The sequence below is a fragment of the Ranitomeya variabilis genome, chromosome 4, assembly GCF_051348905.1.
Source record: "Ranitomeya variabilis isolate aRanVar5 chromosome 4, aRanVar5.hap1, whole genome shotgun sequence".
Classification (NCBI taxonomy): domain Eukaryota; kingdom Metazoa; phylum Chordata; class Amphibia; order Anura; family Dendrobatidae; genus Ranitomeya; species Ranitomeya variabilis.
Genome location: NC_135235.1, coordinates 408353419 through 408369248, shown reverse-complemented (window position 1 = coordinate 408369248; position 15830 = coordinate 408353419). Strand labels below are relative to the sequence as shown.

At 51.8% G+C, this 15830-nt stretch overlaps 1 protein-coding gene across 1 annotated transcript in view; it reads right to left on the bottom strand.

Moving 5' to 3' along the window:
* RBP3 (retinol binding protein 3) overlaps positions 1–15830 on the bottom strand; it is a 55018-nt gene that overhangs the window by 20303 nt on the left and 18885 nt on the right. Inside the window, exon 2 of the mRNA XM_077251143.1 lies at positions 14315–14505. Coding sequence (XP_077107258.1) covers positions 14315–14505 — 191 coding nt within the window. The remainder of the gene's footprint in view (positions 1–14314; positions 14506–15830) is intronic.

Genomic DNA, 15830 nt, shown 5'->3' with positions numbered 1-15830 from the left:
TGGAGAACAGACACATCCAGAGATATGTCTGCTCTCCACGGCTGCAGCAACACACTGACAGGAGCCATAGTTCCTGTCGGTGTGTCACTGCGCATGCGCGAGCGAGTTTACCGGCGGTCATTGACCCCGGCACTCTCGCTTAACAGCAGTGCTGCGTGGGAAAGTTCAATGCAACTGTACTGCCGTTAACCGAGACGCCGGAGACATTGAACTCCGGAACAGTACGCGATACACTGCTAGGAGCTTCGCTCCTGGCAGTGTATCGCCGGAGAGCAGCCGATCGGCGTGGGACACTCGTTTTATGGATTCTGCGGACAGGGAGTATGAATTTGATTTTTTATTTTGGGATTTTTTTCTAGGGGATCGAGGGCTTCGCCTACCAGTGTGCTGTTGGTGAGTATATACTCTGTGTTATATGTTGTATGTACTGTGTGTCATGTATGTGTATTGTGTGTGTGTTTTGTGTAACTTTACAACTGTGCTAAGTCGCCGGACACAGGGACAACTCTCCCATCCTAATACCGGATGGGAGTAGTAGTCCCATACGGCGACTTAGCACAATGGTGGCACTAGCGTCGCATGGGGACACACACGCATACACACACACACACACATACATACCAAATCAATCAAACGGCCGACATCGATCCCCATGCGACGGTATGCCTCCATGTCTCTTCGGGATACAGGAACACACTCCGCCCACGCACTTCCGCCCACGCACTTCCGCCCACGCACTTCCGCCCGCTTCCCCGCACTTCCTGCTGCAGCGGTTTCTCCACCCATAACCGCAATAAAACCCGCAGATATATTTTTGATCTGCGGGTTTTACTGTGGGTTTGACCTCACAATGGAGGTCTATGGGTGCAGAACCGCTGCAGTTCTGCACAAAGAAGTGACATGGTCCTTCTTTTTTACCGCGGCTATTCAGCGTGGCTTTTTTAGTGAAAATCAGCATCATGTGCACAGCGTTTCCTGTTTTCCATAGGGTTACATTGTACTGTACCCTGCATGGAAAACAGCTGCGGACCCGCAGCGGCAAAATCGCTGCGGTTCCGCGGTAAAAAACGCATTGTGTGAACATGGCCTTAAAGAGTTTTTTAAAATTAGTAGCATGTCAATTCATTCAGCTTTTTTTGCAGTGTTTATCACCCATTCAAATGAATGGGGAAAAACGCAGGTAATGATGAGTCGCCCGCCAGGGCCGTGGGGTACCCGATACCGGGTCCGGTGTTCACGGGGGGATGTCACGGTGGCCACCTGGTCCGTGGCCCTGGGTGCCCATGTAAAAGGGGAAAGTCTTTAAAGGGATTTGGTGAATAGAGTTTATGTTTGTAATGCCACCTGTGGTATTCGTCAGTAGGGACCAACGCTGCTTTAAGGGGTCCTCTGGGGTGATGTCATGGCAGCTAGATGGTATAACTTCCTACAGGTGAAGTATATCCCCAGGGCTCTCAGTGTGTAGATGGAAGATGATGGTGAAAGGTGCAGTAAAGAACAAGGACACAGGTTTGCAGTCTCTTTACCTGGTTTACTGAAGACTTCAGGCAGCCACAGTCCAGAGTACCAGATCACAGGGTAGGCAGGGTCCGGCCGGCTTGGAAGCGATTCCAGATTCCCCTTTACCAGGTGGAGTTAAAGGCCTTACTCTAGCGCGGTGGTGTTGTAGTCCCTTACTGCCTATGGCTTCAGATAAGGTCCTCACAGTTATTCTCTCTGTCACTCATATAGGATAGGACATAACCCATATGACTGGTAACTTGAGCCTTTTTATAGGAACTCTAGCATGCCCCGGGCTCTATAGGTGTCACCATGCCTCCTGGGTATTAAGGCGGACAGGTAACTTTCAGTTCAGCTGTCCTGCCGGTCTCTGCTGTAAGTCGTAGAGTCCTTACAACCTCCATGGTCCGGCTACCGGTTATCTGCACTTCAGAAGGAGGCAGCCTGCTCATAGCTGGTCTCCCCTGATGCTACTCCCCTCTGCTTCGCTCTCCTGCACGCTCACTAAACAATGTTCAGCTTTCTGTATGTCTCTTTCCAGAAGCTGTGGTACTTCAGACCACATGGCCCCTTCAGACGTTTTGACACTCTAGGTCCGTCTGCTCTCTTCTGTCTCTCTGACAATCTGATCTCTTTTTCCCTCCAAACCACAATATTCTGTATATAGGGGAGTCACCTAGTAAAGAGGATCAAAAGCTCCCCCTTGTGGCCTGGAGTGTGAACATGTTGTGTGTATGGTGGTTACTAGTGTTGAGCGATACCTTCCGATATCGGAAAGTATCGGTATCGGAAAGTATCGGCCGATACCGTCAAAGTATCGGATCTAATCCGATACCGATACCCGATCCCAATGCAAGTCAATGGGACGAAAATATCGGAATTAAAATAAACCCTTTCTTTCCTTGTAGGTTAATTCTACATGAAGGAAAACAACTAAGAATAATGTAGGATGTATTGGGGGAGGTGGCGGAGACATTAAAGGCACAGAGGTTTAGCCCAAACAAATAGAATAGCAGTTTTTTTTGTTTTTTTTCATGACGTTCGGCGTTAGAAAGATTTTGACTATGTTTTTTTTTTTTTTACAGATATTGATGTTTCACTACTTCCACGTCCTTCACCTTCTTTTTTACTTCTCCCACTTTCTTCTTCATTATCCTCATCATCAGCTTCTTTGACATCAACTATCTTCACCTTATTCATCTTCTTCTTCTTCTACCTATATTTTTTTTTTTTTACATTGTTCATATTCTTTTTATTTAACTATCATCTTTTTCATATTCAACTTCTTCATCATATTCTTATTTGTGAAAGGCATTCCCGTAGTTGTTATCTATAAAAGTTTGAAGATTACACCTTCCGTTCTGCCTGTCACAAAAGAGTTACATTTGTCCGCGTTCAGTTTGGCCTGCAGCATCAGGCTTTATCCAGGGGCACCACGAGGAGGAACGGACTCACCCCCATACACTGCTTAGTCTTCTTCTGCTTATAATTTAGATAATATCTTTTGCTCTGATATTTAGTCTTATGCTTAATGTTCTTCTGCTCTTTGTTCTGCAGCCTCTAGTTCTTCTGCTTCTCGGTCTCCCATGTCGTCGTCGTCTCCAGGGTCGTTGTCTCCAGGGTCGTTGTCTCCGGGGTCGTCGTCATCGGGGTGGTCTTCAGGGTCGTCGTCATCTCAGTGGTCGTCGTCTCTGGTGTCGTCGTCATCTTAGGGGTGGTCTTCCGGGTCGTCGTCTTTAGGGTCTGGAACTTGGAAATGTAGCAGAAGGTACAAGAAGGCTGAGAAAATGCCGAGAAACAGCTGATGGAACTGGAACTCGGATGGCTACCCGAAGGTCCAAGAGCCAATGGAACTACCGAGGACCAGCTGACGTTACTGGAACCCGGTTACTAAGCAGGAGGTACCCGTGCCTGAAAGCACTACCAAGGACCACCTGACGTTGGTGGAACTCGGATACCCAGAGGGAGGCACCTAAGCCAAAGGCTCTGCCCGGAACCAGCTGATGGTACTGGAACCAGGATGGGGAGCAGAAGGTACAAGAGCAAAAGACACTGCCGAGAACCAGCTGACGGTACTGGAACCCGGATGGGTAGCCGAAGGTCCAAGAGCCAATGGAACTACCGAGGACCAGCTGACGTTACTGGAACCCAGTTACTAAGCAGGAGGTACCCGTGCCTGAATCACTACCAAGGACCACCTGACGTTGGTGGAACTCGGATACCCAGAGGGAGGCACCTAAGCCAAAGGCTCTGCCCGGAACCAGCTGACGGTACTGGAACCAGGATGGGGAGCAGAAGGTACAAGAGCAAAAGACACTGCCGAGAACCAGCTGACGGTACTGGAACCCGGATGGGTAGCCGAAGGTCCAAGAGCCAATGGAACTACCGAGGACCAGCTGACGTTACTGGAACCCGGTTACTAAGCAGGAGGTACCCGTGCTGAAAGCACTACCAAGGACCACCTGACGTTGGTGGAACTCGGATACCCAGAAGGAGGCACCTAAGCCAAAGGCTCTGCCCGGAACCAGCTGACGGTGCTGGAACCAGGATGGGGACCTATTCAAGCTTGTCTTCCTAGAGCCCCAAATGGCGGTGTTAGAGCCCAGAGTCAGCAGGAGGAGGAGAGGGAGCAGAGTGTAGGCCGAAGCCTGCACTGGCAGCAGCTTTGGGTCTGTTGTGCCTGCGTGGCTGTTGCAGGACACGTTGCCGGCTACACAGCAGGGGAACAGCTGGCGGTGCTGAACCCCACTGACACATTGGCTGGTGTTTTTCTCTGTGCAGCTAGCAGTCCCGGGCCCCAACTGGCGGTGTTAGAGCCCGGGCTCTGCAGGGGGAGCAGAGTGTAGGCCGAAGCCTAATTGAACCAATTTCAAAGGTAACCTTTAACCCCCCCTCAGGTGTTACAAAGTAGAAGAGCCACAGCTTATGCAGCAGTAGTGCTGCACAAGTCAAAGGTTGCTCTTTTAATTTTGCTCCTTGCACACGCTGAATGAAACACGTATAACATTTAGCCCTTTATACAGTCAAACTGTGTTGGAGGCGCGAGTTCCCTTCGTAATGAGACGCAGCACAGATGTCAAGAATCCCACCTTGGTGCTGGGTGCAGCCTCCTGAGCGTTGTTATTTGCTGTACAGGAGTCTGCGCTGTCGTGTTATCCCCTGGCCTAGCGCTGTTAGCGCTGCCCATCTTCTGACATCATTTAATGTCGGCCGGTGCGGTTCGCGATGACCATGAATCCCAGCCCCGCAGTGTCTTAACATTGTTAAAACACTGCGGGGCTGGGATTCATGGCCTGGCGCAGCACATATGTTCGCCTCTCACACTCGTGTCCTTACACCCGCTTCAGACTGTGCGGCGTCAGCTGATCCCTTATTGCATGCCGCGGCCATGAAGCCGCACAGTCTGAGGAAGGCGGAAGGAGATGAGGGACAGGCGAACATATGCACTGCTCATGCCCATCAATCACACCCTCGCAGTCAAAATAAATAAGACACCGAGGGGCGTTGTGTCGGGCAGGGCGGCCGCAGAGGCGCAGGCAGCCAAACAATGATGCCAGAAGACGGGCAGCGCTACCAAGGGGGTTGCAGCGTGTCATTACAAAGGAAAGTCACACCTCCGGGACGGTTAAATGGTCACACAGAGGACACATTTTAGACGTGTTTTCAGTTCCACATGTGCGAGGAGAATACGTTTCTGAGCCACCTTGCACACATGCAGCATTACCGCTGTACAAGGTGGCTTTAAAACATACAAACGCCTGGGGGAGGGGGGACAGGTTCCCTTCAATTTCAGTTCTTGTGTCTGCGTGGCTTTTGCAGGACACGATGCCGGCTACACAGCAGGGGAACAGCTGGCGGTGCTGAACCCCACTGACACATTGGCTGGTGTTTTTCTCTGTGCAGCTAGCAGTACCGGGCCCCAACTGGCGGTGTTAGAGCCCAGGGTCAGCAGGAGGAGGAGAGGGAGCAGAGTGTAGGCCGAAGCCTGCACTGGCGGCAGCTTTGGGTCTGTTGTGCCTGCGTGGCTGTTGCAGGACACGTTGCCGGCTACACAGCAGGGGAACAGCTGGCGGTGCTGAACCCCACTGACACATTGGCTGGTGTTTTTCTCTGTGCAGCTAGCAGTCCCGGGCCCCAACTGGCGGTGTTAGAGCCCGGGCTCTGCAGGGGGAGCAGAGTGTAGGCCGAAGCCTAATTGAACCAATTTCAAAGGTAACCTTTAACCCCCCCTCAGGTGTTACAAAGTAGAAGAGCCACAGCTTATGCAGCAGTAGTGCTGCACAAGTCAAAGGTTGCTCTTTTAATTTTGCTCCTTGCACACGCTGAAAGGAACACGTATAACATTTGGGCCCTTACACAGTCAAACTGATTTTGAGGCGTGAGTTCCCTTCGTAAAGAGACGCAGTACAGCTGGCAAAAATGCCACCTTGGTGCTTTGCGCAGCCTCCTGAGCATCGTTATTTGTTGCACAGGAGTCTGCGCTGTCGTGTTATCCCTTGGCCTTGCGCTGTTAGCGCTGGCCATCCTCTGACATCATGTAATGTTGGCCGTTGCGGTTTGCGATGACCATGAATCTAAGCCCCGCAGTGTCTTAACATTGTTAAAACACTGCGGGGCTGGGATTCATGGCCTGGCGCAGTACATATGTTCGCCTCTCGCTTGGGTTCTTACACCCGCTTCAGACTATGCGGCGTCAGCTGATCCCTTATCGCATGCCACGGCCATGAAGCCGCACACTCTGAAGAAGGCGGAAGGAGACGAGTGACAGGCGAACATATGCACTGCTCATGCCCATCAATCACACCCTCGCAGTCCCAATAAATAAGACACCGAGGGGCGTTGTGTGGGTCAGGGCGGCCGCAGAGGCGCAGGCAGCCAAACAATGATGCCAGAAGACGGGCAGCGCTACCAAGGAGCTTGTTGCGTGTCAATACAAAGGAAAATCACACCTGAGGGACGTTTTAATGGTCGCAGAGGACTCATTTTAGACGTGTTCAGTTCAACCTGGGCAAGGAGAATAAGTTTCTGAGCCACCTTGCACACATGCAGCATTACTGTCGTACAAGGTGGCTGTAAAACGTAGAAACGCCTGGGGGAGGGGGGACAGGTTTCCTTCAATTTCAGTTCTTGTGCCTGCGAGGCTTTTGCAGGACACGTTGCCGGCTACACAGCAGGGGAACAGCTGGCGGTGCTGAACCCCACTGACACATTGGCTGGTGTTTGGCTCTGTGCAGCCAGCACATCTGGGCCCCAACTGGCGGTGTTGGAGCCCAGGGTCAGCAGGAGGAGGAGAGGGATTACAGTGTAGGCCGCAGCCTGCACTGGAGCAAGTTGAAAGGGAAACTTTAACCCCCCCCCCCCAAGCGTTTGTAGCTGAAAGAGCCATCGTGTACAGCACTAATGCTGGAAAAGGTAAACTTAGCTCTTTTAATTATGGTCCTTGCACATGCTGAACCTAACACTTATGAAAAGTGTCCCCTCCTACCGTGATACCGTCCGGTTGGTGGAACTGTCCGTCATTCTTACCCCCTTGGCGCCGTGCGCCGCCTCCTCAGCGTTGTTTGAATCAGTCCCGGAGCCTGCGCTGTTAGGTTAGCCCTTGGCCATGCACACATTTTGCGCTGCCCGTCTTCTGACATCATTTGGTGTCAGGCTGGCTGCGCCTGTGCGGCCGCGCTGGCCGAGAGCCCGCCTCGCAGTGTCGTCTAATGTAATCCCACCGCGGGCCTGGGATCCGTGGCCATGCGCAGTGCATATCCTCACCTCTCACTCCCCTCCCTACGGCTTCTTCAGACTGTGCGGTGTCACGGCCGTGGCATGCTATTAGGGACCAGCTGACACCGCACAGTCTGAAGAAGCCGTAGGGAGATGAGTGAGAGGTGGAGGTTCAGATATGCACTGCGCATGTCCATGGATCTCAGGCCCCCAGTGGGATTAAATCAGAAGACAGTGCGAGGCGGGCTCTCGGCCAGCGCGGACGCACAGGCGCAGCCAGCCTGACACCAAAAGATGTCAGAAGACGGGCAGGGGAACAGCTGACGTTACTGAACCCCAATAACAGAGGAGGGACTGTTGGGACTGTGCGGACAGCACTTCTGGACGGCAACTAGCGGTGTTGGAGCCCAGGGACAGGTGGAGGAGGAGGAGGTGGAGGAGGTAGGAGGAGGTAGGAGGGATTGCCACACACACAGCAGGGGAACAGCTGACGTTACTGAACCCCAATAACAGAGGAGCGACTGTTGGGACTGTGTGGACAGCACTTCTGGACGGCAACTAGCGGTGTTGGAGCCCAGGGACAGGTGGAAAAGCAGAGGAACACAATGTAGGCCGAAGCCTGATTGGAGAAAGTCGAAAGGGAACCTTTAACCCCCCCCCAAGGCGTTTGTAGCTGAAAGAGCCAGCTTGTGCAGCACAAAAGATGCAAAAGGAAAAGGTGGCTCTTTTCATTATGCTCCTTGCAAACACAGAACTAAACACTTATAAAATGTGTCCCCTGAAACCGTGAGACCATCCCGGAGGTGGGACTTTCCTTCGTAATATGACGCAGCACAGCCGTCATTCTTACCCCCCCGGCGCCGTGCCACGGCTCCTCAGCGTTGTTTGATTCCGTCCCGGAGCCTGCGCTGTTATGTTATCCCTTGGCCAGGCACACTTAGCGCTGCCCATCTTCTGACATCATTTGGTGTCAGGCTGGCTGCGCCTGTGCGGACTCGCTGGCCGAGAGCCCGCCTCGCAGTGTCGTCTAATGTAATCCCACCGCGGGCCTGGGATCCATGGCCATGCGCAGTGCATATCCTCGCCTCTCACTCCCCTCCCTACGGCTTCTTAAGACTGTGCGGTGTCACGGCCGTGGCATGCTATTAGGGACCAGCTGACACCGCACAGTCTGAAGAAGCCGTAGGGAGATGAGTGAGAGGTGGAGGTTCAGATATGCACTGCGCATGTCCATGGATCTCAGGCCCCCAGTGGGATTAAATCAGAAGACACTGCGAGGCGGGCTCTCGGCCAGCGCGGCCGCACAGGCGCAGCCATCCTGACACCAAATGATGTCAGAAGACGGGCAGCGCTAAGTGTGCCTGGCCACGGGATAACATAACAGCGCAGGCTCCGGGACGGAATCAAACAACGCTGAGGAGCCGGGGCACGGCGCCAAGGGGGTAGGAATGACGGCTGTGCTGCGTCATATTACGAAGGAAAGTCCCACCTCCGGGACGGTTTTACGGTATCAGTGGACACATTTTATAAGTGTTAAGTTCTGCGTGTGCAAGGAGCTAAACAAAAATAGCTACCTTTTCCTTGTGCAGCATTACTGCTGCACAAGGTGGCTCTTTCAGTAACAAACGCCTTGGGGGGGGGACAGATTCCCTTACATTTCAGTTGTTGTGTCAGCGTGGCGGTCGCAGGACACATTGCCGGCTACACAGCTGGGGATCAGCTGACGTTACTGAAACCCAATAACACTGGGTCGTATGTTTTGACTGTGCAGACGGCACTTCTGAGCCTCAACTGGCGGTGTTGGAGCCCAGGAATTTAAGTTCAGGTGGTAGAAAGATGAACACAACAGGAGACCTGGATAACGTAGACAGTGACCTAATTATTTAATCAGGAAGAGGAGTGGCAAATTCCTGCGAGATCCAGGCCTTGTTCATTTTCAGGAAAGTAAGCCGGTCAACGTTATCGGAGGATAGTCGCATGCGACGGTCAGTTAGTACACCACCTGCAGCACTAAAGACACGTTCCGATAATACACTGGCCGCAGGGCAAGACAGCACCTCCAATGCATACTGGCTTAGCTCTGGCCATGTATCCAGCTTTGAGACCCAAAACTTGAAAGGTGAAGAGCCGTCTGGGAGTACAGCAAGAGGGCAAGACATGTAGTCTGTCACCATCTGACGGAACCGTTGCCTCCTGCTGACTGGAGCCGTCTGTGATGGTGTAGATTTTTGTGGCGGGCACAGAAAACTGTGCCACAGTTGGGCCATACTGGTCTTGCCTTGGGCAGAGGCACTGCTTCTGCTCCCTCTTTGTGCAGAGCCTCCACCACTGCCTGGACGCACTGAGCTGCTTTGGAATGCACTAGCAGCACTTCTCTCAGTTGGAATGGAGAAGATGATGGAATTCACCAGTGTGTCTTGGTACTCCCGCATTTTTCGCTCCCGGTTCAACGGTGTGATGAGGCTTTCTACGTTGTCCAGGTAGCGAGGATCGAGGAGGGTGAACACCCAATAATCAGACATGTTGAGAATGTGGGCGATGCGGCGGTCGTTTCTCAGGCACTGCAGCATGTAATCCACCATGTGCTGCAGACTGCCAACTGCCCAAGAAACGCTGTCCCCTGCTGGAGGCGTGATCTCTGCCCGCTCGTCATCACCCCACCCTCGCTGTACACACTGAGTACTGGACAATTGTGTAACTCCCTCCTCTGGACGGATGTCTTCCTCCTCCATTGACTCCTCCTCATCCTCCTCACAAACTGTCCCCTGCCTACGCGTTTGTGAGGAACCACGTGGCGCTGACTGTCCAGAAGATGATGGAAATGCTGAATCCTCATCCTCCACCTCTTCCACAACATCATCCCTTAGCGCTTGCAGTGATTTTTCAAGCAGGCAGATAAGGGGGACAGTCATGCTGACTAGTGCATCATCTGCACTCGCCATCCGCGTGGAATAATCAAAGGGACGCAAAACCTGGCAGACGTCATTCATAGTGGCCCACTCTGTGGTTGTGAAGTCTGTACGGCGCTGAGTGCGACTTCTTTGCGCCTGAAGCAGCTGGTACTCCATTACAGCTTGCTGCTGCTCACACAACCGCTCCAACATATGTAACGTGGAATTCCACCTGGTAGGTAGGTCACATATGATGCGATGTTCCGGCAGGCGGTGTCGGCGCTGCAGAGCCGCAATGCGCGCTTTTGCAGTGCTGGAACGCCGCAAGTGAGCACACTCTAGGCGGACCTTGTACAGCAGTGCATCAAGATCCGGATAGTCCCTCAAGAAACTCTGCACGACCAAATTGAGCACATGTGCCAGACATGGGATGTGAGTGAGGTTGCCGAGGCCCAGAGCTGCCACCAGATTTCGGCCATTATCACACACTACCATGCCTGGCTGGAGATTCGCTGGCACAAACCACACATCGCTCTCCTGCTTGATGGCATTCCAGAGCTCCTGCGCTGTGTGGCTTCGATTCCCCAAATAAATTAATTTCAAGACGGCCTGTTGACGTTTGGCCACGGCTGTGCTCATGTCGGTCGTAACAGGTAAACGTTCATCACGGGTCCATGTGGAGGTGGACTGTGACGGCTCCTGCAGCGATGATTCTGAGGAACTGGTGTAAGAGGTGGAGTCAATGCGTACAGAATGGATTCCTGCAATCCTTGGAGTGGGCAGGACACGTCCTGCGCCACTCGCACGATCTGTACCCGGCTCAACGACATTAACCCAATGGGCAGTGAGGGAAAAGTATCGCCCCTGTCCATGTTGACTGGTCCACGCATCGGTGGTGAGGTGGACCTTGCTACTGACGGCGTTCAGTAGCGCGTGTTTTATGTGTCCCTCCACATGCTTGTGCAGGGCAGGGACGGCTTGCCTGCTGAAGTAAAAGCGGCTGGGCACATTGTACTGTGGGACTGCCAATGACATCAAGTCACGGAAGCTGTCAGTCTCCACCAGCCTGAATGACAGCATTTCCAGTGACAGAAGTTTGGCAATGCCTGCAGTCAGAGCCTGTGCTCGTGGGTGGTTTGACGAGAAAGGCCGCCTTTTCTCCCATGCCTGTACTACCGATGGCTGTAGACTGGGCTGGGAGTGTGTGGATGACTGGGAAAGTGGTGCTGCGGGTGGAATTACAGCGGGTCTCTGGACAACAGGGCCAGAGGTTCTTCCACGGCGATCCTGGGAGGAAGCCGAACCAGCTGCGTGTGAGCTGGAGGAAGAGGCAACACGAGCTGAAGAGGTGGTAGCTGCCGCTGTTGGTTGGCCTAGCTCTTCAGTGTGTTTTTCTAACTCTGCCGGGTGCCTGGTGCGCACATGTTTCCACATGTTGGAGGTATTGAGGTTGCTGACATTTTTCCCTCTTTTGACTTTGTGATGACACACCTTGCATTTGACATAGCAAATGTCATCTGCAACTGTGTCAAAAAAGGACCAGGCACTGCAAGTCTTTGGAGCGCCCTTTTTGGCTTTTGGAAGAGACATGCTCCTAACGGGTGCCAAAGCGGAGGCTGCAGGATCCGCAGTCTTCCCCCTCCCTCTCCCTCTTTGGGCCGTACGGGGAATCTCTTCCTCAGAGCTGCTCCCACCACCTTCCTGTCCCTCACGCCAAGATGGGTCAAGGACCTCATCATCTACACTACCCTCTGCCCCCAACTGCTCCTCCTGGGTAGTCTCAGCAGCAGAGCACGCACCAGTAAGTGGCACCTGAGTGTCATCATCAGCTGATGCGGCCTGCGATGTGGTGAATGGAGCCACTGGCCCACCCGCCTCTTCAGAGGAAGAGAGAAAAAGCTGTTGGGCATCACTGCACCCTGCCTCTTCTTCCATTTCTCCAATGCTGCTTGGCTGGCCCCCTGTTTCCAAGCCAAGAGATTCAGAGAACAGAAGTAGAGACGGCTCCTGTCCTGGGCTCTCTGTCTGCCTGGGCAATTTGGCAGGTGGTGAAGAGACAGATGGCTGCTCTCCAGTGCTCTGTGTCTGAGAGGATGTGGCACTAATTGAAGTTGATGCATTAGCTGCCATCTATCCGACAACGGCTTCAATTTGTTCTTCACGCAGCAGCGGTGTACGGCGCTCTGCGACAAAGCTGCGCATGAATGACTGTTCCCTTGTGAAAGTGGGTGCTGATGAGTCACCGGTGCCCGCAGCAGGCACAGAATCCCCACGTCCCCTCCCTGCTCCACGCCCACGCCCACGCCCACGTGCCTTACTCACTGCCTTCTTCATCTTGGTTGACTGATAAAGATAAGCAGAAAAGTACTAACGGCTTTGTGTGCTTATTCCTGAACAACTCCTCCTAACAGGTATAAGAAACACTAATTTTCTAAAGTGTGGACTAGACTTTAATATGAGCTAATGTGGCCTACACAAATGTAAAGTGGTGTCACTGGTGTGTTTGGTGAACTTTATTATTTATTTATTTTTTGGGGGGCTGAACTGACAACAGATAGAGCTGCAGTCACACGGAGACCGTGCAGACAGCCGTAAACGGCGCTGCAAGGCCCAAAAACCCTCCTCTACGTTATCCTATGTAGTGTTTTTCCACAAGTTAGCTGGAGACGGGTGGAAAGACACTAATAGGAATTTTTTGAAAAAATGTGCAGCAGCCTGCACTACTTAAAACAAAATGAAAATTGATTTTGCGGTATGACGCAGTGAAGAACCCTGAGCTGGAGACAACCAGGCTATGGCTGCTCACAGACTACAGGGCGAGCTGCAGTCACACGGAGACCGTGCAGACAGCCGTAAACGGCGCTGCAAGGCCCAAAAACCCTCCTCTACGTTATCCTATGTAGTGTTTTTCCACAAATTTGCTGGAGACGGGTGGAAAGACACTAATAGGAATTTTTTGAAAAAATGTGCAGCAGCCTGCACTACTTAAAACAAAATGAAAATTGATTTTGCGGTATGACGCAGTGAAGAACCCTGAGCTGGAGACAACCAGGCTATGGCTGCTCACAGACTACAGGGTGAGCTGCAGTCACACGGAGACCGTGCAGACAGCTGTAAACGGCGCTGCAAGGCCCAAAAACCCTCCTCTACGTTATCCTATGTAGTGTTTTTCCACAAATTAGCTGGAGACGGGTGGAAAGACACTAATAGGAATTTTTTAAAAAAATTAGCAGCAGACTACACTACTTGGAAAAAAAAAAAAAAAAGAACAGTATGAGGCAATGAACCACCCTCCCTGAACTGAATACAACCAGCTATGGATGGCCTATGTGGCTGCACTCAGTCTAGAGAGTGGGCTGCACTCACACACACACACACACACACACAGACCTTGCAGATCGCTGTGAAAACAGCGCTACAAGGCAAAAGCAAGGTGAATAGTAGGTGAACACAGCGGTTGCTAAATTAGCCTTTGAAAAGCACAAAGAAGCAAATCGCTATCTCTAAACTGTCCCTCAGTCAGCAAACAGCGTCCTGTCACTAACTGAATTCACAGCAGAGTGAGCGCAAAATGGCGCCAGCGACTTTTAAACTGCATCATGACATCATTTCAGCAGCCAATCACAGCCATGCCAGTAGTTTCATGCCCTCCATGCTGAACAGGATGTGCCCACACTTGGAATCATTCTCATTGGATGAATTTGTGCAGTTTGAATCTGTGAACTTCCGATTCCGGTATCCGATACGCGGCAAGTATCGGAATCCCGGTATCGGAATTCCGATACCGCAAGTATCGGCCGATACCCGATACTTGCGGTATCGGAATGCTCAACACTAGTGGTTACCTGATAAAAGATATCTTTCATCGCTTCCAAACATAACATCTCTCTCCCCGTGAGGAAAGCAATGCTACTGTGATGACCAGGACCCTGGGGCACCACAGTGACACATCAAATACAAGGCAAAAACAAGGGCATTTTATGCAACGTTTTTCCTACCAAAACCATGGTGTTTGCAGCAAATACTAAACATGTGCACATACCCTTATACATTGAGTAGTGCCGTATGTTGTGTTACTGCTTTTAACGTAAAATCTAGCGATAGCTCTGTCCTCTGTCCTAGAAGATTAACTTCTTTGAACACTAGGAGATGTCTTGGAGGACTGAAATACTGAGCAAATTCTGAATAAAGCTGACTAGCCAACCTACCTCAAGTCAATGATTAAGGCATCTGTATCAACAACTTTCTTCCAAACATGTTGTACTAAAAGATCTGATACTTGCTGAAGAATCTCACAGTCGGCAAACATATCAAATCTCAAGTAACCAATGTTCTTCTCAAACACATCAGTGTGAAAGGAAAATTTGATGAGGTCCTCAAACATCTCAGGAGGTGGTATCTGAAAGAAAGAAATAGCACAAGTGACATTAAAAGCCTCAAGATACCAAACCAGTCAGAAACAGCTCAGAGAGTGCTGAATAAGCTGCTTTTGGCAGACAGATGTGAATGCACAGGACTAGAAAATGCTCCATTGCGCCACGTGTGCTAGGCCGGAGTCGGCAATGCAGCAGCACATAAGTATTCTTTGTGGGAGCACAGTAATGTGAGAATTAGTTTCTTATTCTTTGCCAAGCACAGTGGAGGCATTATTACTGTGGTGGGTGCAATATAATTATAAGGAGGCATAGTGGGACATTAATACTATAGGGTGGCTCTATTAGGTCTCTTTCAGACATCAGTGTGTTCGGTATGTGTGGTGACAGTTTTCACACGTACCAGAGACACTTACACATGTAGACCCAAAAATACGGGCAAAATATGTTGACATGTCTGCATGGTGCCCATCGGGCACCAGCGGCAGGCTTCTGCCGGTACAGTAACTGAACCTGCATCTGAGATGAAGGTTCAGTTACTCTATTGCCTTGCGGGCCTGCACAGCAATAGTTAAAGCCACCAGCCAATTGGAGACTGACAGCTGACGTCAGCGCGCACGTCACCGACATATGACGTAATTGTTATTCGCCGGTGAGTCCGCGTTGAAATGCCTGGGGTGGACGTCGGTGCTGGACCGTGGCCAGGTAAGGAGAAAGGTGTTTTAATTTATGTTGAATGCGACAAGCCCGGGGCAGTATGTGAGACACAGGGGGCAGGATGTGAGACACGGGCAGGATGTGAGACACAGGGGGCAGGATGTGAGACACAGGAGGCAGAATGTGAGGCACAGGGGCATAATGTGAAACATGGGGCAGAATTTGAGACACAAGGGGCAGAATGTGAGACACAGGGGGCTGAATGTGAGACACAGGGGGCAGGATGTGAGACACGGGGCAAGATGTGAGACAGGGGGCAGGATGTGAGACACAGGGGACAGGATGGAAGACACGGGCAGAATGTGAGACACATGGGGCAGAATGTGAGACGCAGGGGTTGAAGAATGTGAGACACAGGGGGCAGAATGTGAGACACAGGGGAAGGATGTGAGACACAGGGTAGTATGTTAGACACGGGGAAGAATGTGAGACATGGGCAGGATGTAAGACACAGGGGGCAGAATGTGAGACACAGGTGGACAGGATGTGAGACACAGGGGGGCAGGATGGAAGACACGGGGAAGATGGAGACAAATGGGTCAGGATGGAGACAGATGGGGCAGGAATATGGGGCAGGATGGAGACAGATGGGGCAGGATGGGGACAGAAGGGGCAGGATCATGGTGCAGGATGG